The 17,189-nt window shown below is 43.9% G+C and overlaps 1 protein-coding gene across 1 annotated transcript in view; it reads right to left on the bottom strand.

The window, feature by feature from the left end:
* The window catches only part of LOC133020950 (protein kinase C epsilon type-like), a 47,115-nt gene extending 30,161 nt beyond the window's left edge, over nt 1-16,954 (bottom strand). Inside the window, exons 1-2 of the mRNA XM_061087725.1 lie at nt 16,601-16,954; nt 2,477-2,540 (exon numbers count right to left, since the gene is read on the bottom strand). Of these exons, the coding sequence (XP_060943708.1) occupies nt 2,477-2,540; nt 16,601-16,951 (415 nt within the window). The 5' untranslated portion in view covers nt 16,952-16,954. The remainder of the gene's footprint in view (nt 1-2,476; nt 2,541-16,600) is intronic.
* Between the last annotated feature and the right edge of the window lie 235 nt (nt 16,955-17,189).

The raw sequence follows: 17,189 nt of genomic DNA, 5'->3' as shown, positions 1-17,189 counted from the left end.
AGATCGATGGACATTATAACAGGTGGAAAAGTCCAGGTACTGATCAGGAAGTGAAAACATCTGAACATCTCTGCGCTCTGATGCACTCAAATAGAGAAAATCACTAAATTTTATTTATTTATTTACAAATCTGCAGAAACGAGAACTTCCCACAATTTTAACCTGAGAATAAAGACTAAAAAATATGATCTGGAGACAGAATAAATACCTATTTAGCAAAATATTTACATATATTTTTACTTCATTTTCCTATTATACATTTTTAATGTTTATACCATATTTTATTTTCACTTTTCTATATAAAGTCTTAATTCATGTGTGTTATCAGAAGGTTTCTTTGCTCATCAGGCCTCAGATGATGAAGACTTATCAGCCTCAACATTAAAACCAGTTTCCTTTTTAAATGCAACCGATTCCTCCTGATTCAACCTGTGTTTCCTCCAGCGTTTCCATCAAGGACCAACTTCTCTTCAAGCTCCTCATCCAGCGTTTCTTCTTCTTCCTGTCCTGCTCTGCCCGTCCTCACTCTTTACTACACTGTACCCGTCGCCATTGCCTAGCAACTGATGACTGCTGCCTAGCAACAGTGTAAGACTTTTCCACGGTGAAGGGTTCAGGGGTGTGTGATGGTATGTGCTGGTCTCTGACATCTTCATCACAACCTCGTTAAGTTAAGGTGAAGATTTAATAAGCGACAATAGAAAAAAACACAAAGAGTGACATCATCGACCTTCATTAAAAACCGTAACGTCCTGATAGAAACCTACAGGTTGGAATGTGTATTACACTCGTAATAATGTTAATGTTCAACATCACACTGAACATTAGGCCGCTTTAAACACTTTGATATTTCAGATCAATCTGGTGGTTTAAATCAAGATGGACGACGCGACAGCTTCCTGAAATATGAAGCCAAAACATCTGGATCCAGTGTGTATATGCGTGTGTGTGTGTGTGTGTGTGTGTGTGTGTGTGTGTGTGTGTGTGTGTGTGTGTGTATGTGTGTGTGTGTTTGTGTGTGTGTGTGTGTGTGTATGTGTGTGTGTGTTTGTGTGTGTGTGTGACAGCTAATAGGTCGGTTGCAGACCTGACAGGTCATCCATGTGGTCTGTGCTATGCAAACACATTTAAGTAATAACTGCCATGTCAGCCGCACACACACACACACACACAAACACACACACACACACACACACACACACACACACACACACACACACACACACACACACACACACACACACACACACACACACACACACACACACACACACACACACACACACACACACACACACACACACACACACATACTCTCTCACACACACGTTTCCATGACTTCAGAGGACATTACATTCACTTATATTCGTTTCCTGGAGATTTATTAGGACTCTAACCATAACTACCACTTACCCAAAACAAACCTTAACCTATAACCACTAACCTTACCCTAGCTTGACCTAATATTAATATAACGTAATATTAATCTAACCAAAACATAACATTGCCCTTATCTGAAAACCAATCTTAAATGATTCATGTTATTGGGACTTGATTGGGTTTTTATTTGTCCCCAAAATTTGATAGACACAAAAACAAATAGAAACAAATCCATAGACCTCTCTCTCTCTCTCTCTCTCTCTCTCTCTCTCTCTCTCTCTCTCTCTCTAACCATCGCTCCCTCCCCTGTGATGATGTAACTGGTCCATTAGAGAACACTCCACTTTACTAATCAATTTATCACCCCTCTCTCCCCCTCTCTTGACCTCCGGTTAACTCCCTCTCTGTCTTTCTCTTCTTCCATTCTGTCATGTCTCTCTATCACGTACTCTGGTGCACGCACGCACACACACAGACACACACACATACACGCACGCGCGCAAACACACAAACTGAATCATAAAAATGTGTGTGATAAATAGATTTTCTAGTTAAAATAATGAAAAGCAGTGTTAATAAACACTGCTGTTGTGTTACGACAGAGAAACACTTGATTTTAACCACACGTATGAATCATGGCTGCCGCGTGTCGGTTGTGCACGTCCTAAGAAATAAATGCTATACACACATGAACAGTAGGGGCAGTGTGGGGACAGATACTCGCCAATATCATGACGTCCTTAATTTTCATTTACTTTAAACTGTTAATTCTACATAGTCTGAGTTCTGTGTAGTGCCCTCTAGTGGACAATTCCAGTAACATGCATAGTTCAAGCATGTGAGCAGTTGCCCGTCTGGTCGTCTGCGGAAAATTAAATCTCAAAAGGGGATGAAATGGATTCTAAAAAAAAGATTCTGCTCATGTTTTAGGATATTTAAATAAAATCAGCTGTGAAATTAACAGATAATAATAGTAATAGATAGATAATAATAAATAATATGAGACAAGACTGAAAGCTTCAGCAGCACTTTCAACCGCTGTGACTCTGTGTAACATACGTGTTCTGTGTAACATGATTAGAAACATGTGTCTCACCTTCACTGGAAGATCCCAACAGGTCGATAATAACATACACCTTCCCCTCCGGCTCCAGGTCGATCTGCAGAGAGACAGAGAAGAAGAAGAAGAAAGGAGCCATAAGTGAGCGAATGAGAAGAAGTAGACGAGTAGAAAGTTAAGTAAAAATCTGCCTTAGATAAATGTAGCTGGTCTTTCTTTCTTCATAGCTTTTCCCTGATATGGTGAGTTGTGTTAGACGTCAACAAAAATGTATTTGAGTTTGTGTTGGTTAAGATTTCTGTTCATTTTCTGCATGAAACTTCACCATCACTTGATCCAGGTTGTGGTTTACACTAGTTTGTTCTTTATTCTAAAGTCTCTGGTGGATTTATGGATGTTTAACCTGTTAATGCTTCCATATGTATGTGAAACCTTTATGGTTTGAATAAACATTTTCCATGATATGTTTATTAATATCAGAACAATCTTCTTCATCCTCCACACAGACGAGATGCCAACCTGTGGGAAGCTGATCGTAACTTCCTGTTTGGACAAAATTTCACAGAATCACTTTTAATGTGGTAACAAACACACACGCACAACCACAAACACACACACGCAAACACACATACACATATACGCGATGTTGTGTGTGATACAGCAAACTAGAGGTTGACACATTTCCTGTCTCACACCCACACACACACATTCAAGTATGTATTGCTCTCTCTTTCTCTCACACACACGGACACACACACACACACACACACACACACTGAATTCTGGCTGTATTTAGGCCAGAGAGAAGCTGTGAAGATTAATCAATTGAGTGACTGCACGTGTTTATGAGTACACAGCGAAGTGTGTATATGTACAAGGGTGTGTGTGCTTGTGTGTGTGTGTGTGTCTCTGAGAGTTTTCAAGCTTATCTCATAAAAGCAAGTGGGCATCAGCGAGAGTTTCTACCAGCAGCTTGTACCACCCACAGTGTCCATAATCCCCCTTTAAACACACAAAAACACCCACACACACACACAGACACACACACACACAGACACACACACGAAGTGAAGGCAAGCAGGCGTGGGCTCAGTAAAGTATACAGTTGGAGATAGAAAGCAGAGAGTGACAAATGAGGGGGAGGACAGAAAGTTTGTGGACTCTTTCTAAAGTGTGTGTGTGTCTGTGTGTGTGTGTGTATGTGTGTGTCCTTGTTATGGTGCAGCCATGTTTTTGGATCTTAATGGATTTTCATCATCGGTACAATCAACAGATTGAGAGCGTTTTGAGTATTAATTAGATAAGTAATCTCGGCCATCTGCTTTTTCTAGGAGACGCAGCGGAAGGAAGGAAGTGGCTGTGGCCGACGCACCAGAGCAGCAGAATATTAACATGGATCCATCAGAGCAGCTTTTTATTCAGAGCTGAATAAATCAGACACAAGAAAATGACTTGAACGTGTCTTTCCGTCAGAGACTGAAGAAGTGGAATCAACAGACGTCTCAAACCAGTCGAATCAAATCAAATCAATCTGAAATTACAATGGATTAAGCCAAAAATTTGAAATAATAATTATCATTCATCCTCACAAAGCTCTGCTGATTTTAACACAACAAACACTTTGACCTCATTTCATTAAAAGAGAGATCAGATCATGTGGGACAATAAATCATAGTAATGACATTTTCTGTGACTAAAAGAAAACGGCTCTATTATGATTATGACGCCAACAGATTATGACGCCAACAAGGAGAGAAAAAGGCCAAACACACACACACACACACACACACACACACACACACACACACACACACACACACACACACACACACACACACACACACACACACACACACACACACACACACACACAAACACACACCCTTCCTCTGAGGTCACCGGCCTCCATTCATCAGCTGCTTGTTGAGTTCACTCAGGCTCACAGGTGCAGATGAGATTAAAAATAGAGAGGAGGAAGGAAAAGGCCCCTCGGTGCGTCCACCTCTGTTGTGGGCGCGTGTGAATTGTCATAGATTTGAACCCTTCACTCCCGCGACCTGTTTATCTGGGAGATGACGGCTGCACGCACACAGAGGTCAGAGGTCACAGGAGAGAGATAGACTTATCAGAGGAGGAGGAGGAGGAGGAGGAGGAAGGAGGCTGAGTGTGGATCCAGTGTTTCTGCAGCTGTGCGACATTCAGAGCTGTTGAAATAACAAACTACTGATGATTTAAACTAGAAATGTTTTCAAAGTCGCAGCTCGAAGATGATCGACCACCTGAAGAGGAGCGACAGCGAATCCAACGATGAAGATGAGTCGCACGCCAAAGCTCAGGGTGAGAAACGGGACGGACACATGAAGCAAAACACACGTTGGAGAAGTTCAAACTTTGAGCTTCAGTGTGAGTCATCGACATTAACAACATATTTCAATATATTTAAGAACTGAACTGAAAGTGCTGAGGGCAGAACTGAGTGAGGTTCTTCTGGTGCATGGTCCTCATCATGTGACACTGTCTGTTTGTGCGTGTTTGTGTGTGTGTGTGTTTTCTGCATAATTTAACATTGAGTTAAATCTAATTTTTTTTCCTTTTTTGAGAACATCCTGAAACTGTGCACTTGTTTATAGGGACACACACACACAAACACACACACACACACACACACACACACACACACACACACACACACACACACACACACACACACAAATTCAATTAAAGACTTTAACTCAATTGAGCAGGTTTACCTCCACCCTTCCCCCTCTGCCCTAATGTATCTGAAGAATGATGTGTGTGTTTGTGTGTGTGTTTGGCTGTGTGTGTGTTTGTGTGTATCATGCAGCGAAAACATGATCAGTCATTTGATTTAATATTGATTTGACATGTCGTGATTATCACAGTCAACATAACTAAGGAGGAACATGAAGTTCCACTCAGGCCTCACTGTGTGTGTGTGCGTGTTTGTGTGCATACATGTATGTAGAAAAATAAATGTCCTTCAGTGACTGACGGCTCCTGTCTACACCTGTTTCACACGCACACACACACACACACACACACACACACACACACACACACACACACACACACACACACACACACACACACACACACACACACACACACACACACACACACACACACACATACACACACAGACACACAGACACACACACACACACGCATACACACGCACGCACGCACACACACACACAAAGATACAAATAAACATACCCGCAGCCTTTCAAGGTTGAGGTAAAAGCACATGACATTGTTGAAGTAATGGCTCAGACTCATCCAAGACATTCTATGCACAACCACACACACATGCACATAAACACACATACACACACTAACTTATTTAATCTCAACCTACAGCATCTGACCTTGAAAAAGCCCATTTTGAAACAAGATATTCAATAGTAGAAGGAAAAACTAACTGGTTATCTCATAAATATCGATATCCACACTGGGTTCAAATGTCCAGCAACAACAGACACACACAACATCACTGCTGGTGAAATGAAGAAGCTGAAAATCAAATCAAACAGATTCACTTTGAGAGGAAAATGTGTGTGTTCAGTAAACTTGGAGAAGATGAACGGCAACTTTAAAAGTACAGTCGCGGCTTCGAAATCCAAGAGCGAAAAACCAAGAGAGAATGAAGGAGAGACAAAGGGAGAGAGAGAGAGAGAACAGGGAGAACATTGTGTTTTGTCTGTTCTCTGACAGAGAGCACACGGCCCCCAACGACTGACACACTGCAGACCCTCACAGACACACACACACGTTCAAACCAATATGCTTGTGAGGACCCTTATTGGAACACAGCCTCATTAAAATACATCTCTCACTCCAGATCCTGTTTCTGTCTTTTGATTTTCATATTTTCTGATGAATCATATCTGACCTCTGGTGCCGACACCACAGTGACGCAAGAACTTTGCCAACTTGAATTTAAGGCGGACGTGAGATGAACATGATTTGAATCAAGATCTTAATCAAAAGGAGAAGTGGAGGGAAACGTTCACACAAAGTTTCATCTGCATCAAGTACAGAGGCCTGATTCCAAACAGTACATCAGTATTGCACATGTAGTATAATGCTCAAGATCAAAAACCTTCATTCCTTCTCTTCCCACAATGTTTCTCACTCTGCTCATCACACCACAAGTTTGCTTTTCTTTCTCTTTGTTGTTAAAACTGTGTCGTCATAGTTTCTCTGGAACCACGGCCGACATTACTCAACTGTTTTCAAAGACTCTTTGGAACTAACCATAACTAATAAACTGATTTTCCTGTGTGAAATCAGTGGAATGCCCCTTTAACCTTAAACCTCAAAATAAGTCTGAGCCCATAAACTGACTTTTTACAGAAAGGAGAGGGCCAGAGAAAAACACTGAGTAGGAGTATTTATGCAGAACCTTTACTTGTAGTGGAGTATTTTACTATTTCACTATATTTGTACTTTTACTTTGTCAAATAGTGGAAAACCAACAGTGTCCAGCAGTGATGAAGTTAAAACCTTTTACAGTTGATGTGCTACAGTCTGTTTATCGAGTCCATTTGTTCAACATAAATGAATAAAACACACACACACACACACGCACGCACACACACACACAAGCTCGACCTGGAGTGTGACTTTATACAGCTGCACTCACTCCTGCTGCTAATGCAGTAGATTTACTTCAAACAAACCAGAACAGAACACACACACACACACACACACACAGACACACACAAAGAGGTCTCCTGTCGGCAGCCACTCAGGCTCGTCCTCCTGTTTAGCCGTGTGTCTGTCTATGCCTAATTTGTCCCTGTTGAATAAGTGATGCTGGCTTCAGCATTGTGAACAAGGCAGCTATGAAACACACACACACACACACAATCAAGGTGTTTTTGGGTAACACACATTTTGTTGGCGTCCTCATCAAAGGCAGAAGAATCGATCTGATTAGATCATGCAAATGATTTGTCCGTCACAGAAATTATGTCATAAAAATAATTTGCATTGAGCATTTACATACATGCTCTTCTCTGCCAGTATTGTTGTGTAGTGGTTCAAATGTGCGTGTGTGCAAAGTGAGTCAGTTAGAGCTACCTTGTGGTTTCATGCATGTGGAGATAGAGATCATTGCCTGGAATAGGAAAGAGTCAGAGGAAGAGAAACGTACGTTAACCTTCAACCGCCTCATGACTGATGATACACAGTTTATACAGGCGGAGGAGGAAGAGGAGGAGGTGGAGGAGGAGGAGGAGGAGGATACAGGGGAGAAGAGGAAGAGGTGGAGAGTCAAATACATTGATAGAGAGAGTAGGGGCCAGATTCACTCAACTGTGGAGCCACAAAGAAAACACATCATATCTTTATGTCTTTCGTTATTTCAAATGTTTACCGGGGAGTTTCCACAGATCAAGTTCAGTTCCAACTAAAGTCCGTCCTGAGGCTCTGACATTAAAAAGAACTTTCCAGGAAACTCTTACAGTTCAATTCGGGTTCTGGTTTAAATCTGAAGGGTTTCGGAGATGAGGGGGACGCTCCTCGTTCAGGACAGAGCTCGGCGTCCGTGTCCAACACGGAGGAAACGTGGTCAAATCACCACGACCTCCAAGAGGCGTCTCTGTCCTTCATGTCACATGATGCTGAATTTCTCCGGATGTGAAGGACGACCTCCCTCCAGTCAAGGTGCCGTGAATAATCTGTTTGTGTTTGTGTTGTTTATTTGGTTGTTTTGAACAGTATCCATGGCAACAAGGCCACCAGCAGCCCCAGAGAAGGCGTGTCCGTGTTTGGGCACCTTGGTTTTTTTTATTTCTCTGCTCTTTCATTTCTGTGTCTGAAGTTAATTCAAAGATTCAATTATTAACATCACATGTCGTCCACTGAAGTTGAATGAGTTTCATTTTAACCCAATAACTGAGACGCATTCCTCAAACACACACACACAAACAAACACACACACAGACACACACGCACACACACAGCTGTCCCAAAGCTTTTACAGATCACATGAGCCTGAGTCAAGCTGGAATCATGTGGCTGAGTGTATCCTCAAAGAAACTAAAGCTACTGATTCACTGGTACTCACACAGAGGCAGAGAGGGGGACATGAGGGGGACATGAGGGGGACGGGAGGGGACGATGAACCAACTGGTGAATGTGGGAAAGTACCTCAGATGGATTACGCAAAAACTACAGAACTGATTTCCATGAAATCTGGATGAATGATGGCGCATTGGTCAAGAGAGAACCCGAACAAAAGAGACATATTTTTAGGAGGTTGGTATCAGGAAATACTGAAAAACACATTTTAATTTAGCTAAGTTTGGTTGAGTTAAGTTTTCAAATTCCTTGTTTTTAATTTAACAAATCTAACTATAAACGTTATAAAGAAAATAGAGAGTTTGGGTGTTTCAGATTGAAAAATGATGTATTTCAATATAATTTTCTTCTGATTGGCTAATTGATTAATTGACTTGTTGCAGATTAAATTTGTATTTTGGAAAATTGGACGAATCAAGTTTCCTTAATTATTATTGCCGGGTGGCTAAACAGGAACAATGTAAAACAGCGTGATGCAGATTATTTGCATCCATCTTTTTACAATAAGCATAAATCATCAATAGGCCGCCTGCTTGTGTGTGTGTGTGTGTGTGTGTGTGTGTGTGTGTGTGTGTGTGTGTGTGTGTGTGTGTGTGTGTGTGATGACAGGGTGTTTTCTCTCCTCTCATCCTGTTTGTGAGGAAATGACGAGAGTTGAATTCTGCCGTGTGGAACTCTCGGCTGATTTACGTTACAGACATTCCACACACGCTAAGATCACATCACATCTTCAGTACATGAACATCTGAACATCTCTTCATCATCCACAAGCATCAGCACAGATGCATCCAACTCACTTTCATCTTTTAATTAGCAGGATTACACAAAACTACATTTCAACAAAACTTGGTGGATGGATGAGACTTGTTGAGAAAGACATCTAGATGTGAGAGATGATTCAGGAATTGCTTTTTATCACTTTCTTTAACATTGTGAAATAGGAGAATGATTCATGGATCGTGATGAGAAGAAAAACATATTTATGGTACTGATATCAAAAGCTATTTTAAGAACTGAACTCTAGAAAACTTTGTGTATAGTGTTTCTCCTGTGAAGCAGCAGCAGGAGATTGTTCCGGGTCCGACTCGTTCACAACAACAGGAACATGTGGGGAACATGCAGGCGAGGGGCGGAGCCTGTAGAGCAGCAGGAGGTCATCCACACTGGCGTCGGCCCTCATCACCAAACGCTCTGGAGCCTCCTCATTTTCTAAGTCAACGTCTTCGTCTTCTACGTGTACGGCTCCTCCTCTTCTTCATCCTGAGATATTTGTGTTCATCCAGTTTCACACTGACTCAGACGTTTGTTCTCACATACAGAACCTCCAGAACATTTCAGGAACACGTGTGTTCTTCAGTGCAGGTCTGAAAGCAGCTTATGATCGGATGCAATCAAGTGCGGTGACTTTAATTGAATTGACCTTTGACGGAGGTATCTGCTCTATTGAGTGACGTTTAACATTGTTTACAATCATCCACCAGTGCAGGAGAGATAGACAGTAAAGAGAGACAAGACAGAAACAAGAGGAAAACATCATTAGACCTTAAATAGAAGAGAATCTCGTCACTGAAGCAACAACAGCTGCTGAACAACAGTGTTTTTCTCTCTCTGGCGTGTGTTGCTGTGAGAAGTCGTGTTTATGCTGAGTGGTGCTGACAGGAGCAGCAGGAAGAGCCCAGTGCTGCATCTTACATTCCTCACATATCTGTGCGACTGCATCGCTCCGTGATGGACAGCGAGTGACACGCTGGACGCCAGATAAACGAGTGATAAGAGAAGGAATCAGAGGGAGGAGAGGAGGCACCTGAGGAGCCGTCACTCCCTCTGTCTTCCCTTCTTTCTCTGGGAAGTAACTTGGACAGTGAAAACAGGAAGTAGGGCCAATCCGTGTGACTCAAACACACTGCCTCTATATTTAGGCTCTCTCTCACACACACACACACACATACACACACACACACACACACACACACACACACACACACACACACACACACACACACACACACACACACACAGCCCTGCCCCTGTTTCCTCCAGTGGACAGAGAGGACACCCCTGTAAGACGGCCCGCAGGGAAACAGGGTCAAGAAGGCAGCAGGCTGGAGCTCTTCCTCTATTCTGTCTGCACCAGAGTTTACAGAGGAAACCAAACACGGACGCCACTGAAAGTGCTGACGTGCCTTTGAGTAATTACGTCTATTTAATGGTAATAAGCGTAAGTAACAAATCCTGGTGAATGGCTTGTCTTGTTTAAGTGCCTTTGAGCAAAAACAGGGAGCCACCAGCTTCAGAACTGGTGCCAGGGTCTTGTGCTTTGAGGTTTCTGGTGCATCCACATTCCTCTGATGGCTGAACACGTTGCTACAGTGACAGGGGACGTCCCTCATTAACATAAGACATCACACTCATTGTCTCATCAGATAAAAATGAGCTGACTTTTTCTTACTTTTACAAATATTTCCCGTAAGCTCCTGCAGCTGAACCGCCGGCGTTGACTCGTCTAACCACAGGACGACCACACAGCAAACTGACTTTGTCACAGTTCAACATCACAACCAAAACATTTTGTTTACATTCTTCACAATAACAGGAGACATCTCTAACTCTGTGTTGTGTTCCTTTGGTTAATTTTACAGCTGTGTGCAGCGCTATCGTCCATAAAGATTTCACCGTGCACGCAGACAAACCTCATGGTTTCACCTGCAGCTGTGCTCATACCTACAAGTGGCATCAGTGCACTTCCCTCTCTCTCTCTCTCTGATGAGTGAACCTGTCACCCTGACTCACACCAAACCCTTTCCCCAAGTTCCGTAGAAAACCCTCAACTGTTTTTTGTGTAATGCCGTTGACAACAAATTTTTCACACCCCAGAAACTGCTCCTGCCACAACCACAACCTCAAACGATCGACAGACCACACAACTGATTACCATGTGCGTCACGGCAGGTGGTTATTATTTACCTCCATTCACAGTATGTGGGACTGTGCCCCAAGTCAAAATCCTCTTTAGATGAATTCAACATCTTTGGCTCCAATGTCAGCAGGGCCAGATGTCAGAGATATTTTGGCCTCATTTTTGTGAGTCTATAGCTTCTATTCTCTTCAGGTATGAACAGTGAGTCAGATGCTGATCCTGTGCTCTCACCACAGACACACAACCATCCAAACAGCCATGAATGATGTTCACTGTTCCTGAAGCTGTGTAACCTACAAGTTGTGCGCACACACACACACACACAAACACTTGACACAGTCACTCTGATAGAACCTCTACAATGAGCTCAGATCTCAACCTGAACAACACACAGGAGGAGAAACAGAGACAGAAATAAAAACATCTGTGTTGTTGATCCACTCACTGAGTTTTGGCTCTTTAAAAAAATCAATGATGTGAAGCAGCGTCTCATGTTCACCTGAGTGGGTGGTGAGTGTTGAATGGGAAGTTCTCGATGTGAGCGGACGAACTTTAACACAGATTCATGATCAGGGTTCAGAACAAGTGATTTCTGTGTTTTTCTCTCCTCTGTCTGCAGAACGACTCCTTTCCACCGGCCGTCACCATCGAGTTCACACCAACAACATGTGAAAAGTGTGTTTACGCCCGTTTTCATGTTGTCATATCATTTCTAACCACGCACATATTTACAGTATCTCTGCTCCACTTCACCTGACATTTATTTCTGGTTTACTAAAAGCAGTTCTGCCAGAGCTTATTCAGATTATTAGAAATCTGACAAACACAAACAATGCGGTGGATGAATTGCACAAACGCAGCGAGTTTCGACCGTCTCATCGCTCTTCACACCGTTATGGATACAACTCAAAAGAAAGAGGTTGTGATGGAAATTCAAGATTCAAGTTCAGAAGGATTTCTCTGCATCAGCCAGTGATCAGATATTTATATTGACAGAAAAAGCCAGAGGTGGATATATTCTCAGTTTGCTGCTTTTACACGTCATCATGGAGGAAACACACAGAGTCAGAACTTTGTTATTGCGGGGGGGGGGGGGGGGGGGGGGGGGGGGGGTTTGCAAGAATGGCCCCCTGTATGACTGTGTTGTGAACATGATATCTGAAAAACACCTTGAGGGAATTTCTTCAAATTTTACAACAAATGTTCACTTGGACTCAAAGATGAATTGATTGTAATTTGGTGGTCGAGGGTTAAGGTCACCTCATGCTCCTGTGAACGTGATATATCAGGATCAGGATATGGAAAACAAACGTATATAGCATGAGACCACACTGGTTGGCACTGGGCTTTAATTCAAGGTTTGTCAGTGTATTAATTATAAAAGCAGGAGCTGCAGTGTGAGTGTTGCCCTCCAGGGGGAGGAATATATTTCCCTCAGTTAAATCGCCCTGTTGTCTAACTCGCTTGGAGAAGCCTGTGACAGGAACAGCTACAGAACTGCACCCGGGTCAATATCGACTGTCAACACTTTCAAACTCAGGACTCGTGTCTTCATCCAACAACCAAACATTTACAGACACTGAAAAAGTGACGATCCCAGAATTCATTTCTCTGCCCTGAACATTTAAACTGATCTGGGAACAAACTCTGATTAAAGTGACGCACAGAGATCAGACGCTGCTGCCTCCACCAGCGCCCACATCCCGCCCCCCCTGTCACTCCACCATTCAGCCCAGACGTCTTTCTTCAACTCCCTCTCTGTCTCTGTCACCCCCCCCACCCACCCTCCCTCGCTGTCCGTCCTGTAGTAAAATCAAACACTTGTTGTCTCCGCTTCTTTCTTCCATGACATGTTCTAACAAGGCGGCTGCCCACACATGAAATCACTGTTCAGAGCCCAGCAGAAATTCCTCCAAGATTCAGGAATCTGATCCTTGTTCACGTCTTTTATTTTCTCAGCCAGACGACCAGAATCCGACTGTTACTGGAAACCACGAGCACGACCTCAGCAGAAGAGACTTTACTCATTGAAAGTGAAATGATGCTGATTAACTCAAAGGTCTCTGCGAACACACCAAACAAAAAGAACTGTTTATCTATCTACAAATCTCTCTTAGACTTGTAGTTTTTGTGTTCCTATAGTTGATCGTGTTTATTTAAATCCTGTTATTTATTATTATTTAATTAGTGGACACAGGCCTTTTCCTGTTTATGGTATTTATTGAGGAAATTGATGTTTGTAAACAGTAGGAATGAAGTCTTGAGGTTTGATACGACACCGCACTAAAGAGTTGTGAGAACGACAACGACATAACAAACGCTCGATCCTGCAGAATCTCTCTGCTCAACAGGTTTTTAATTGCTTCTCAAATAAAAGTGCGCTGCATTGTCAAGTGGGAGCATTAATCTTCTGGCACCTCAGGAAATGGTCAAACTGTCGAGAGACACATTTATTATGAGCGTGAACACAACAGTTTTCATGTCGTAGCATTTTGTTCTTCACACCTGCATGACAATTCAATTTCTGACATGTGGATTCACTCAACTGTGTGTGTGTGTATGTGTGTGTGTGTGTGTGTGTGGATCATTTTCTGACGCTGATTGTTGACAGTTTGTGTTCAGACTTGCAGCAGAACAGTGACATTATCGTTTGCTCTTTCTGTTTTGTTTTCTGTTAAAAACCAGGTACTTGTCACAACTTGGATTCAAAGTTTCTGTTCACACGCTCTTCACTCAAAAATCTAAACGATGCTCCTGTTTCCATCATGATTTAATAAGTTTGCAACTTTTGTTCTTTCAGGTTTTAGCTGTTTTCAAGACAGGCTGAGGTTTATAATTCAGTACATTAGGTCTTAATGCGCTAAACCAACCTGACTCTCCTTTTCCCAGTGCTAATCTGCATGAAGCCAAACTTCCCTCCATGGCATATGTTGGTATTTTCCCAATATTTCATGCATGCCTGAGTCCATGAATCCAGGAATGTCCCGAATCAGCCGGTCGTCATCCAGCTTCTGAAGCCGCATGTTCTCCAAGGCGTAAAGTAAACCCAGTTCCAGTCAGACGTTAGCATTACTCACTGGGAAACGACACGGGGCGTTTAGTTCTCTCAAGGTGATGTCAAGTCTGTCTCTGTGTGAGATTACATAATGCACGACACAGCTTAAGTCAAGACACGTTCAGCCCACAGTGCCCATGGGAACGGCTCGAAACGCCCGGAGGAGACGGATCAAAAATTCCTTTCATTCCAGAGGATGAAACTGGATTAGAGCGAGACACCGGTGACTTTAAATCAACGAGACACCTTAAAAGTTGTCGACTCAGCGTTATGAAATCGCAAAGACCCTTTTTTTCTCCTAACAGGATCTGCTGCAGGATGCTCACATGGATCAGAACTGTGACTTAACCTCTACACCAGATCATTAAAGGCACCAGTGACTTTCATCTTCTTCAGAAACCTAAAGTGTAGAGCTGAGTCTTCACTGACAGAACACGTGGAGCAACACACGGCTCCCGCTGACTTCCAAAGACTTTAAAGACTTACACCAAGGAGACAACGCTGGAAGACGAGCGTTCTCTTTTCTCCGTCCTGTCCTCCTCCTGTCCTCCCTCCTGTTTCATCATCATCATCCTCCCTCTCTTTCATCTTGTCCTCTGCCTCCCTCGCTCTCTCTCTCTCTCTGCATCTGCCTCTAATGGACCTGATGGCCTCATCAATAAAACACTCAAACATTCATCTGCTTCGGCGGCTTCAGACAACAATGAACAGCTTCTTTATGCTGCTGTGTGTATCATGCATGTGCCCTGACACACACACACACACACACACACACACACACACACACACACACACACACACACACACACACACACACACGCATCATCCATTCTTTCCATCTTTTGTCATGCTGCTGTGGGTCAGTAGTTCAGCTAACAAGAGCACAACAAAGGTAACCGGATCTATACACTGTGTGTTTGTTGTGTATCTGCACACCTGTGTTCGAAGAGTGGACGTTACTGTAAAATGAAAGAACGCATGGATTTATTTCACTTAAATATGACTCCAATCAAACGGCAACAAACCCAAGCATTGGTTTGTAGACGGCGTCTGAAGGCGATGTGTGGTCAGGTGAAATGTCACTTTTCAAAACAGTACATGTCACTGATTCGGTGGGCTGGAGCTACAGTGCCTCGCGGATCCGGATCAGCAGCTGCCCGTTGAACACCTCCATGGCTCGGGCTCTGGTGTGCACTGGTCAAAACAAGACATTTGATTTTTCCATATTTTCTGACGAGACATGTCACTGTTTCATCAATCTGGGCCAAAGCAAGGGGGGGGGTGAAAGTCTCCATCCCAGCAAGAGATTATTTAGACTTTATTTAACCTGAAAAACTTCACACTGAGATTAGGAAACTGTTTTTCGAGGGAGACCTGGACAAGACAGACACTAAACTCAAGCTGTGGTCACTTGTGGAGCCCTGAGAGAACTTGAAATGTTCCACAAGGCATCTTGATGGTCGAACCTCATCATAAACCAACCAAAGATCATACATCATGACTCAACAACAGGAACATGTGGGGAACATCCAGGCTAGGGGCGGAGCCTGTAGAGCAGGAGGCCGGACACCTGCGTCGGCCTTCATCACCAAAAGCTCTGGAACCTCCTCGTCTTTCCAAGTTGAAGTCTTCGTCTTCTACGCCTACGGCTCCTCTTCTTCATCCTGAGATATTTGTTTCACGTCCATCAGGTGTTAAAAACCTCATCAACACGTCCACTCGCTCACTGGGAAGTTTCCAGAACATTTCCCGGTTGTTTTCCTCACATGGACTCACTCTGACATTTTACTGATTTGAGTTATCACGTTCAGAAACTCCAGAACATTTAACTGGAGTTGGAGAAGGACTGAAATCATCACACCAACACAACTACCAGTGAAAAATATTGGAGACGGATGAGGGGGGGCCTAAATCAGATTTCGCATAGGGCCCCATAAAGGCTAGAGCCGGCACTGCACTGATGTTTTCACAATAAAGAAATATGCATGTGTGTGTGTGTGTGTGTGTGTGTGTGTGTGTGTGTGTGTGTGTGTGTGTGTGTGTGTGTGTGTGTGTGTGTGTGTGTGTCTGCGTGTCTCACCCAGTCCTCGAAGTGCTTGCTGTCCTCATGCAGGATGTCCTCCAGCTGGATGATGCAGTTCGCCACGAAGTCGTCGTACCCGATGGGCGCGTCATGGAACACGGACAGCTCCACCGTGCGCCCGTCGTGCACGTCCGCGGTGAACTCGTCGTTCCACGCGGGGCTGTTGGTCTTCTGCTTCGTGCACGTCTGTCCCACCCGCGAGTCGTCCACGTTCAGCGCCATGTAGGTGTCCAGGAGGAAGCCCTGCGCCCGGGGGCCGGCGGCGGCGTGGCGCAGGGACCAGGCGGTGGGCTGCAGCTGCAGAGCCTCGCGGATCCGGATCCGCAGCTGCCCGTTGAACACCACCATGGCTCGGGCTCTGGTGTGCACTGGTCCGCCTCCTCCAGACAGCAACCCGCGGCTCCTGGTGCGGAGTGGAGGCTCCGTGCTGCTCCTCCCTGTGATCTCCCCCCCGCTGTGATCGCCTCCTCTCTCAGAAGTGACAGGGAATGGAACCCGCAGCGTGCACGCCTCCTTCAGAAGCGCACAGGTCCAAAGGCCCCAGATCCGAGTCCGTGCGTCATGGCTTCATTCGGGCTCAGAGGCT

The sequence above is a fragment of the Limanda limanda genome, chromosome 15 (genome assembly GCF_963576545.1).
Source record: "Limanda limanda chromosome 15, fLimLim1.1, whole genome shotgun sequence".
In the NCBI taxonomy this organism is placed as follows: Eukaryota; Metazoa; Chordata; class Actinopteri; order Pleuronectiformes; family Pleuronectidae; genus Limanda; species Limanda limanda.
Note: the sequence above shows the minus strand (reverse complement) of the source record. Positions and strands in the feature narration are given on the sequence as shown.